Genomic DNA, 12,169 nt, shown 5'->3' on the forward strand with positions numbered 1-12,169 from the left:
CCAAGAGGGGGAAAAAAAAAAAACACACCAGGGTTCGATTCAAAACAGACTACAACCCTCCTGCACATGTGAAAGCACCCGAACACTTGCTCTGTTTAGGAATATTCTCTGACGTACACTATTTATTTATTCTTTTTTAAACTTCATCTACAGATTTCTTTATCACACTGTACCGTCATGTCACACATGCTTTCACACCGACGTGTAGCTCTCGGTGCATCTGATCGGTTGATATTTGCATAGATGAAATTCTGTTCCACAGACTAACCTCATGCAAATGTGGGCTTGGGGGAAGAAAAAAGAAAAGAAAAAAAAAAAAAGAAAAAGAAAAAAAAACACACACACACACACACACACTGAACTATTCTCCATTTTCGATGCTGAGTAGTGACTCACCGATTCCACATTTTCCACAGATAAGGATTTTATTCTCAGACACCACAGTCATCTCGGAGCACACGGAGCATTTGGGCTCTTCTCCCGGAACGCCAGCTGAGTTTCAAAAGAAAAAAGAAACAAAAAAGAAAGAAAGAAAGAAAGAACACAATGCAGCATAATTACACATTCACATCATGTACATCACAGTCAGTGCACGCGCGCACGCACACACACGCCACAATAATTCACCTGCACTCAGATCATCCAGGTTACATTTACCTGCTGAAATTCACAAAACGCTAATTAATGCGAGTGCCCTGAATTACATTAAAGTGACAGAAATCTCCACGTGTCTTCACAGCGCCATGGAAACAGGAGACATGACTCCAGTACTGCAGCAGAGTGTTGGTGAGGAAGAAATCCTTGTCGCTGCCTACCGTGTTGTATGTCCTTCCAAAGCACCCAGAACTTGGAGTTGTCTTCAAACGTCACGAAGCAGCTCTGCTTTGAAGCGCTAACCTACACGCGCACACACACACACACACACACACACACACACCATGTAATGACTCACTCTTAATTGCTATACATACACTAGATGTGTATAACTGTATGTACACTGTGCACATTATACAACTCCATGATCCTGAGGACCCCGTTAAGTCCGGTGTTATCCAACCACGCAAGTTCAGGTTCAGATCTAGCTAATCGTGGTCTTCATGAGCCTGTGAGTATTACTGGACGTTTTAGACAATGCATATAGATGTTTAGAGTGAGAAGGGCTGCACAATGAAACCTAAAATAATAATCTTATGTGTCATTTTAAACCATTTAGAAAGAAATCAATGGGGATCATTTCTCTGTCTAACAAAAAACAGTCCCCTCCCCCTAATTCACAATTCCATGCCAGAGAGCTGCTGTGTGGAGGATGGACGCTTCACATAATCAGTGGTTTTCTAGAAAGAGATGTTTAAAGAGAGGAGTCTCCAGAGTCAGCGCTTTGTAGGCCAGGGGTAATGCAGTTTCTCAGCAACATAACAATTTACTCTTTTTTTGTTGTTGTTGTTGTCCTCTTTTAAATTTAAACAGAGGGCGAGAACAGGAGATAACTTCACGGTTCACGGGCATTCCACAAAAAATAAATAAATAAATACATAAAAATTGATAGAAATGGATACACAGTACAAGCCCTTACTCATCATTAAATAAATGAAATAACGTTAGCGTCGGCAAACTGCTAATCGACTTTGGTGGTAACAGAAACTCCACTTCAGGTTGGGCTGGAACACGTCGATTGTTTTCCTGTGACGGCGTTCCGGTCATGTTTTTATTCCACAGATATAAATACATGACATTATCAATCGGCTTGTGTTGCATATTGAAACAGTCTTCACGTGGGAAGCAGAGAGCGGAAACTCAGAATGGTCAGACAAACCCCTCACGACTCAACTTACATACTAAAGCGTGTTGTCCAGAGACTGAAAAGTGACGAGAGGAACACTAATAACAAAATACACATCGTTTTTAAGAGTAAGAAGCGTAAGAGCAGACCAGCAGATGGATGGAAAGTCAATAATAAAAAAAAAAAAAAATCTAATCTAATCTCAGCTTTAGATAAGCTCACCAGTACCACATGTGATTATGTTTAATTAATGAAGAAATCTCTACTCGCAATTAAAATATGAATTACTTACGCAGCCTTACACACAAGTCGGTCTGTGGCGTAATTATCATTTCTACTAACGGCAAGTTAGATTCGTGTTGTAAACCATAAAGACAGTTTTGCTTTCCTTCAAGCTTAGGTTAGACCTTCGAGATTAGATTTGACGTCTTTAACGTGATGAACAGAAGTTCAGTTGTGCTGACTGCAAGAGAGCTTTAATACTGAAACCCGCACACACCGCTATGCTCCAGTGCTTCCAGTCACACTGACTCACCCTTTGGATCTTGCCCAAGTAATACAAGCCATCAGACCAGCGGCAGAGTACGTACTGGCCCACGGTCAGCTTGCTCTCCAGGTCGCTGCAGTTTTTGTCGTGCTTGGGCAGCAGCCGCTTGGCCTCCAGCTCCTCCTCACCTACAGCCAGGTAGCCATCCCGGCACGCTCCCTCCAACATCCTTAACACACGCACCTAGATTTCCTATGGAGAAACAGAGAAACGCCAGGATACATCCATGAAATATAAGAACGGTCACACGTGTTAGGGTCACTTCCTGACAAATAAGAACATGAAAATGATCTTAATTATACAAACAAAGCGCACGTGCTGAACGCTCGGACGCCTCCGGATCTGACGTCACAATATTAGCTTTGACGCGTTTCGCGGTTTCTGTAGGATCACGATTCTCCTAGTACGTGTCTGACCGAGGTGATAATATGAAGTTGGCCATCAGATATCATCTTCATTGTAAGACTCATAATACACAACCCTTTACTTTCGACGACACCGTATGGATGAAAAATCCTTGCAGGTTAAAGGTGGGACACTTTTTTTGGTTAAATCTAGTGTAGGTCTTCTCACATTCAGGTAGCCATCAAATCAGTCCCTCCAGGATTCTGCAATTTTGCGATCGCAGAAATGAACGCAAAAATCAAGGAAAGTACCGCCGATTTGGGCCGAGACACGTCATGTGACGTGTGATGTCATCACGATGTGCGCTTATACCCCTAAAGCCCCCTTCGATTCATCGGCTTCGAACAGGAGTACAGCTAAAAAGGTTTCATTTACCGACAAACATCACTGCAAAAGGCCGTGCAAAACAATTTCACGCAACTGCCAATTCAAGTAGTTTTACGCAAAAACAAAAAAACTCCGCAAATTGCATTGGAAATTTTTAAAAAAGTAAACAAGTCAACAAAATCAAGCGTTTTTTGGCCACAACAATGCATGTTAAAAACTTTTTCTTTTTTTTTTTTTTAAATAAAATGTTGGCCAACCAATCGGGATGAAGTGGCATCTCGGCTTGCTTGTAATTACAGAAAGCTCAGCTGCCGCACTAGCATTCATCCTACACGTCTGTTTTGGAGGCTGGAATCTTTGGAGAAGCTGTTTTTGTTCAAATTACGCCGTTAATCAACTTCACAGCGGGTCTGATGGTTTACCTCTGCGAGGTGTCGTGCGAATATTCATCACGTTACCAAAAGTCTCTTTTACTCGCTCTCATTTTAGACGCATTCGCGCTCGGCTTTTAACCGATTTTATAAAATAGAACGTGAGCCCAGGCTTTCGGGTTGAAGTGAGCAGGCGCTGCATGAACAGCAGGAAGAATTTCGTTAGCTTTCGCTCGTCAGCGGACCACAAACGTGCGTCCCGTTTACGACATCTGTACGAGCAGGTGTAATACGTCTGTAATTACAGCGCCATAGCAAATTCAATAACACTGCAGTAACTCATGTTAAAGTAGGGCTGGACATTTCACGTAAACGTTTTCAGGTAAGAACAATCTGTGACATGCACATAATATAACAAGAGCGCAGCATTAGTGTAACAGTATAATCTAACCATGATATCGGACACAACAGGACGGTTTCAGTGATCATACAGCGATTAAATATAAAAATACTCAGGGATTCGGTATCTCTAAATATCCACCGTGTGAGAAACAAGACGCTCATGTCATTTTTTATTCATAGCTGTATTCTGCCAAAGATGTTATGGACCATTTGGTTGTTTTAGAGAGGATCAGATCTAATATGTTGTTAAGTTTAATATAGATGGTTGGTTTCATATTTGTGTTGCGAGTTTAACAAGTCTTTTGCTGTGCTTTCATGATTTTGTGATCTCAAATGAAGGTGAAATCCAGCAAACTCTGCAATATTCGGAGGACTCCGCAATTTTTTTACAAATTATCGCAGACTTGGGCAAAGACGCCCAAATATTCAGCCAAAGCCCTCTTTGAGTCACACGAGTCAAACATGAGTACAGTTAAAGGGTCTCACCTATCAACAAACATCACCGCGAAAGACTGTGTAAAACTATTTCGTGCCAAAAAAAAAAAAAAAAAAAAAAAAAACCCCCCACAAATTTAAAAAATAAATAAATAAAAGCCGCAGCAAAAACAAGCATTTTTGGTCTGACTCGATGACTTCTGTATCACTGAGTGAGTAAAAAGCCATTTTAGATTCCCAAATATTGAATTAAACAAATAATTACACATTACAGAAAATGTTTGAGCCAGTAAAAAAAAATAAAATAAATACATTTTGTATTTTTAAATCTAGATATTTATTATGCAACATACCAGGTTTCACACACACACACACACACACACACACACAAAACAAAAACTCCAAGAAGCAAAAAGAAAGAAGGAAAAACTTCCAGCCAACTTCCTTATAAAACTGCACGAAACGTACCTGAGACCACCGGTGTTTGTTTTGTTTTTTTTAAAGCAAAAGGTTGTCACACTGCTCTTTATAGGAGTTTTTCCCCCTGAGACTTTTGCACCATACTGTACAAAGTGAGGAGGGAAAAAAAGAAAAAGAAAAAAGAAAAGAAAAGATCTCACAGCAGTGAGACAGGAGTGAAAAGCTGGAAAATGGAATGAACCTGAAACTAATCAGTCGTGTACTGGGGTCCATTTGATGTTAGAGCCACAAACACAACATCATTTCACAGTGTTTTGGGTCAGTCTATTGCATTCATGTTTACCACTCCATAAAACAAGCCTCCTCTGTTGTTGACCGAATGAGACTTATTCGCCCGGAAACACAGCCAACCTGGGGGTCTAAACCGTGAACCTGCTCTGGCACAAATAAATAAATAAAATCAGCCTCGTGAGTGAATACAAAGAATATTTATGTCCTCCAATGATGTAAAAAAAATTGTTATTAGAAATATATGATATTTTGATCATTTTGCTCATCCCTATATTAAAGTGTGATTAAAAAGGATAGTTAATTTTTTTTTTTTTATTCCTTACTTTTGCACAAATAACCTGAAAGATATGCTGAACATGAAACTAAAAAACTAAACAAAATAAAACAAAACAACAGACACGATGGCTTCACTGCTGCTCACGTCCGGTGTAAAAAGCGCTCGTTTGTTACCATAAACTTCGCTCCGCCAGAGCGCGCGGTGTGAAACAGGCGATTGCTTTAGAAACCTTGGAGACTAGCGCTAAGGGGCGTTACTTTTCCGACACACGCAAGGCTTTTGGCCAATCACAACGCAACGGGTCAGCTGGCCAAACAGCACTCTGGGCTTTTCAGAAGGAGGCGCTTCGGTAATATCGGAGCGTTTTAGGCAGCCTGGGAATGGAGGAACTTCAATAACGTACAATATTTCACACATAATGCATTTTTTGAACATTAAAGTACATTAACGTATTCTCTTACAACCAATAAACAACATAATCAACGTTTAAAAAACATGATCGGACCCCTTTAAGTCGCTGAGAAAACCAGAACGAATGTTTTTGTTTGTATGCGTCTCATTTCAGTCATTTTATAGATACTCTATGGGCCACAACAGATTTTGTGGGTCAGAGCGTCTTAAACATGGGCAAAAACAAGTTAAATATCAAACCCACGCAACACTTAAAGACCCGAGTCAACATGAGCTCTTTTACGAACAATTGTGTTTTGTTCGTTTCTTTGCTTGTTAAAATATGTTATTAATCCTTTAAACTCCTGGCTTATTTTTCAGGGATTTATCTATAATAAGCAAAGAATAAAACCACAGCTGGGCGATATGATGATATAATATTGATATCGTGATCAATTATGTTGCAATACGCTTTTCTGAAAGGTTGGAGAGAGAGAGAGAGAGATGGATAGAACAACAAAACCTACATATAGTTATATACATCATGTATTTTAGAAATGGCTTCCAGCATCACGATGACATTTCTGTCAAATCACCTCTAAATAAAACACTTCGAGCCATGATGTTAGAGGAAAACGTGTCACTAAGTGACACTAAGTGGTTATTGTCATCACCCCAAACTTGATTATTTTCCAATAACGGCACATCCCGAAGAGTTTTATCCATATAACAAGTTAGTTCCTGGCGTAGGAACACAGGCCAGCAAGATCACCCCTGAGGTATGAGCTTCCCTATGCAATACATAACCCATACATAGACCAACACTTTTTGTTTAGATAAACTCCACTTTCTGCCTGCCTGGGATGGTCATGAATACCTTTTGAAGCCCACGTGCGGTTATCCGCAAGGTCAAGAACCAGGACGGCCAAAATACACCCAAGAGCAGTGCCATTAAAGATAAGACTGTAACTGGCGTTAGACTAGCAAAAACACGGTTCTTTCAAACGCATCAAATCTGAAAACTGCTCAGGACACTCAATCTCATTTTATATATATATATATATATATATATATATATATATATATATACACCTTAACAAGCAGGTCATGTTTGGTGTCATATGCATTTTAAAACCATGCTTACAACTTTAGAGTAGGTTCCATGAACGCATGAAATGACAAGTTCATGAGCTAGGCATTTTAGGAACGTGCAAAACTCGTCCCCAAAGAGCAATTTTTTTGGGGAGGCTGGGAATTGATGGCCCCAAGACGTCTCTTTGAACAACAACCAAATCAGCAGCACTGTATGATGAGAGGCAGGAACCCTGACCTGCCTCATCACACCTCACTATAAAACCCAGAATCTTCAGGTATTAGACTTCCTTCCACCTGGATTTCTGACCATCATGTTCTCGACTCTTAATTCGGTCTGATCCCCTGTGGATCTCAGCCAAGTCTCCTCTCAAGTATATCGGAGAGTAGGATAATGAGTGGAATGAACCTTAATGTATATTTTGTATTATACTGATGCAAACCTTTCTTCTCATCACTGAACTTTATGTTCTACACGCGTGTTTCTTTCTCTCTCATCACAAATGACTTCTATAACTAATCAACAGATTCACTTAATCTGATGCAAATCATAATACTCGTCAGATATTAGGCAAATTATTGCCATTTCTTATCTTGTGATACAAACGTCGTCAAACCGGGTCTCGTTTTGAAATCACTTAGTCTACTGGACCGGACCGGACCGGACCTGTGCCCTGTTTAACAGTTATTACTACTGAAAATAATCAGAATTTGATATTTTAATGAACAGTAATAATTTAACTACCGTACAGACCCTACCCTGTTATGATCCATGTTATTACAGCTATAAAGCATCATTCCATCAACAGCCCCTCTCTGTTTTTATCTCTCTCCTGAAGACAAAATAAAAATGTTAGCTAGTTACAGGTACATTTATAAGCGCTTTAGAGAAGGGCCAATGGGGGAATTTCACCAGGACACCGGGGTGTATCCCTACTCTTTTACGATAAAAGTCCTAATGACCACAGGGAGTCAGGACCTCAGTTTAACGTCTCATCTGAAAGACCGTGCTGTTTTTACATTATAGTGCCCCAGTCACTCTACTGGGGCATTAGGTCCCACACAGACCACAGGGTGAGCGCCCCCTGCTGGCCTCCCTAATACCACTTCCAACAGCAACCTTAGTCTCTCCCATCCACATACTGGCCAGGCTCAACCCTGCTTAGTTTCAGTGGAAACCATGCAAGAACTGCAGGGAGATATGGCTCTGGCCAAATGCAGTTTCTTAAATGCAGTTGAGAAACCACGAGGCCCTCCGTCCAGATGATTCCCCATGTCAGAAAGCGTTACGCAGACACTACAGATGTTCTACAAACACAAAATAAACTTCATCATATCAATACATAGATATGGAGCGTCCATTATACAAGTCCTTGTGAATGAGTGGTTGCTATAGAAACGTTAACCTATTAGAACGAGCATGTTAAAACAAACCTGCGATTTGAATTAAAGTAGGAACGTCGGTCTGAGCTGCTGTTATATAAAACTAATCAACCAATCAGAATCAAGAACTCAACAGTGCTACGGTGCAAAGGATATGATTCGGTAACTACATAATAACTAATACGAAAAGTCTGTAATTACTAACTTTAATAATGTGAGCGGGAGTTTAAAGGGTTAAAAGTGAGAGGGTTGTATTGCTGAAAACGGCTTCACGTGTCCCGATGCATTTTACTACGTTCAGCTACTACAATCAGGTAAAGCAGCAAGCCCAAGAATCGTGATTTGTAACTGAACTGATTTTCAGCTTACCCTTCCTGTTTAACCAGCACATCCATTTCATTTTCACAGCCGCACTCGAAAAACGGGCGATGAAACGCAACTGGCACAGACAACCACCGCAAAAAACATGCATGCCACAAACGGTTCTTTTCAGCAGTTCCATACATTTGCACATAAAAAAATAGACAGAAAGTACCATGCTGTGTTTCAGGGACAGTTTGATGAGTCAAACTCAACCAGCAGTGAGTTAGACAGAGAGCAGCATGGTTTCAAGAAGGAAGTCAGCTACAGACCTGCTGAAACGGGGCCCGGCTTTTGAAAGGCCAGTCGTCAAGTGCAGCCCTAGCAAAGTGTTTTAACAGACTGAAACTTTTTTTTTTTTTTAAATGTAAAAATGCAAATCATGTAGAATTAAAGAAAAGACAAACACACCCTGGAGGCAGTGCAGCGACACTCGGCTTGCTGTAGCTTACTCCATCACATGCATATCTGTCAATTATTTATCATGAGAAGAATACTATTTATTAATCCCCTAACCCTCTGTGCTTTTATTAGCTTTAAAAAACAAATAAATTTAAAAATTCACTATTAAAACTAGGGTTGGGCATTATATCGATTTAATATCAATACTGTGACAAATGATTCCACAATACACTTTTCTGAGATATCGCTGGTATGGCGATAAATTTATTTATTTTTTATGTTTTTAATAATTGTAAATTAAATGGTACTGAATGCACGCTGTTGATTGGACATAATTGTTTTTAAAAACGTAAAAATCTTCTACATTAAAGTATCGTCAAACTCGCTTTGTGCATTTTACTACTGTTTAGCGAACGGTAATTTTGTTAGCTAAATAATATAACGCGACACGCATCATGTATCATAGAAATTAGTGCTAGGTAAAAAAATATATATATATATAGATTCTCCGATTTTAATTGATCTTCAATTTAACCAAACGATATCGAGCCGGGAAATCCCCGAATCGACTCTCAACGCACGCAGAGGATGTGAATATTATCTGCAGTTCGCCGCTCGTCCTGAAGATGTCGCCATGGTTCATGTTTTGAATTTTGAAAAAAAAAAAAACGGTTGTATTTCTTACACACGTTTCAACTCGTTAATTAATTTCACCGTTGCACATTTACAATGTTTTTATTGTTTTCACAGTAATGTGCAGTTTGTGCTCACCTTGTGTGCACTGCATGCACATATTCATGACTTCTTGTTGCAGTGTTTGTTACTCAAAGTAAAAGTAAAAAGCAATTAATAAACAATTGTGTGCGCCCCATTGTTAAAGTAAATGTGTATTTCAGTAATATAGCTAAGTAGGAGGGTTTCAGTTACCAGAATTTATATTAAAACATGGATTCCATGTCTGCAAAGCTAACCTTTTGAATGAAATACTGATAACGAATCAATATTGAATCGAATCAAATCCATATAAATGAGAACTGAATCGCCAAATTGATCGCAAAACCCAGCCCTAGTAAAATGTCCTTAAGTATCGCAATACGATATTATTGTCGTATCGCGATACGATATTATTGTCATATCGCCCAGACTCGAGTCTCTATCGTCAGGAAGCGCTTTATCCAGCTCGGGGGCGGTGTTGATCTGGAGCCTGTCCCGGCTCCAGAAAACGCGGCGTGATGTGGGATTACATCCTGGACACGCGCACACACACACACACACACGCACACACACAAACCGACACCCCCAGAGAAGGCACTTCACCTCCTGTCGTGTTTTTGGGAGGAAACCGAAGAACCCAGAAGAAACCCACATGGGCACGAGGAGAACATGGAAAGAGGCTGAACCTGGAGATGTAAGGTGGCACTTTGACAGTCATTCAGCATGTCATATAAATACCTGGGTGTGGTTTTTAACCCCTTCAGCCCCCTAAAGACATACCAGCATGTCCTCATATTTTTCATTTAATTGTCAGCTTAAAAAAAGATGAATAATTCATAGCAACAATGTGCTTTAGGATGAGCTTCTGAACAGTAAGGGGTTAATGTTGTTATGGAAAAGAGCACACTTGGGATGGCACTGGTCTACAGAGACAAACCCATTATAAAGCCATTATAACGCATGATAATTGCTTAATGCTTAAGAGAAAAATAAAAATATTAATTTAAAAATAAAAAAAAACTCAATGACAACGTGTTTAGTGTTTGTTTACCTCTCAGTGCAGAGCCAAGTCCCCTTAGAATGCAGTTTACTTTGTGGCAAAGGATAAAAAGTCAAGTAAATATAGCTAGCTATTATATTAGGAACAGGAATTTTAAGTTTGCAGAGTATTAGCATTTATGCTAATTAGATGAAAAACATGGAGTCTGGAGCTAGCTCTGAAGCTAATAATATTTCCCTCCCTGATTCAAGATTCAAATGCAGCACACAACTAACTTCAGCTCGTATGACAAACTTTTTTTCCCCATTTCTTTAAAAAAAAAAAAAAAAGCAAACTCTGCACTCTCTCCCTTTTCAGGCGTTCGGAAGTTTAAAAACAATGCAAGCTACGAGAAGTTTTGTCAGGAATAATAATAATAATAATAATTAAGAGATAAAAGCAGCCGCGAGCGCTATACTGTAAGGCACTTTGCATCCAGCAGCGTTCACTTTGAACTGAGTTACAGTTAGCTTCGCCTAGCTGATGGCATGCCAAAAATAAATAAATAATGATTTTAAAAAATCCCTTTTCTTTCATTACCGTCTTGATTGCTCTCCTCGCCCCGGGGGGATAAAATGTTCCCTCGCAAAAAAACGTCTGCGCTCCACTCGCGGTGCGATATTTCCATTCGCCAACGCAAAAGTTTCTCCAGCTTCAGATGAACGCGCAAACAGACTCTGTGCGAGTCGCCATTTTTTCACCTTTTCCCGCGAATCGTTTACGTTTTGCTTATGTAATTAACATCGCCCCCTCCGTCATCGCCAGACCGGAAGTACCGCTTCTCAGCGCCTCTCGCAAGGGCTGCGTCCCAAACCGCGCGCTAGACCATGACATAGTACAGAAAAGTAGTACGCCAGAGCTAACGGTACTGTGGTTGCCATGGCGCTACAGGTGGAGGACTGTTTAGTGACGGTGAACACGGATTGGGATGCGGCCTGTATCTGAATCATCAGTGGGCTGCGTGCAGAAATAATGAAATAGGGTTTGGTTTCTTCAAGTGAGTAAAGACGATTATAGCGGAGTTTAGACACATATGCTTTTTAAAATGATATATTATTTAAATGAGATGTTTTAAAATGAACATTTGAATGCAACAGCCTAGTTAGTTATAAGAGGATAAACATTAGCTGAGAATGTTCTGAGTTTATAAGTTGGATAAATATTGATTTAATATATGAGTTGATAAGTTAGATAAATATTGATTTAATATATGAGTTTATAAGCTGGAATAATGTTTATTTATTCGGTGTGTTATTACGCATCTACTAATCTGAACTGATGATGTATTATGTATAGCAAGAGTGCCTACAATTATTATTATTATTATTATTATTATTATTATTATTTATTTATTTATTTTTGAACAACAACAACAATAATAATGTTATTAATTATTTTATAATCACTACTACTACTAATAATGATGATGATGTTTAACACCAACAATAATACGTTATTAATTATTATGTAATCACTATTATTGTTGTTGTTGTTAATAATAATAATAATAATAATAATAATAATAATAATAATA

At 39.3% G+C, this 12,169-nt stretch overlaps 1 protein-coding gene across 1 annotated transcript in view; it reads right to left on the reverse strand.

Annotated features, from left to right (window-relative positions):
* Nucleotides 1-11,340, reverse strand: part of phf19 (PHD finger protein 19) — a 40,691-nt gene extending 29,351 nt beyond the window's left edge. The window contains exons 1-4 of the mRNA XM_017468892.3: nt 11,176-11,340; nt 2,316-2,519; nt 816-897; nt 397-492 (exon numbers count right to left, since the gene is read on the reverse strand). Of these exons, the coding sequence (XP_017324381.1) occupies nt 397-492; nt 816-897; nt 2,316-2,495 (358 nt within the window). The 5' untranslated portion in view covers nt 2,496-2,519; nt 11,176-11,340. The remainder of the gene's footprint in view (nt 1-396; nt 493-815; nt 898-2,315; nt 2,520-11,175) is intronic.
* Nucleotides 11,341-12,169: the final 829 nt, after the last annotated feature.

Source organism: Ictalurus punctatus, chromosome 5 (genome assembly GCF_001660625.3).
Source record: "Ictalurus punctatus breed USDA103 chromosome 5, Coco_2.0, whole genome shotgun sequence".
Lineage (NCBI taxonomy): Eukaryota > Metazoa > Chordata > Actinopteri > Siluriformes > Ictaluridae > Ictalurus > Ictalurus punctatus.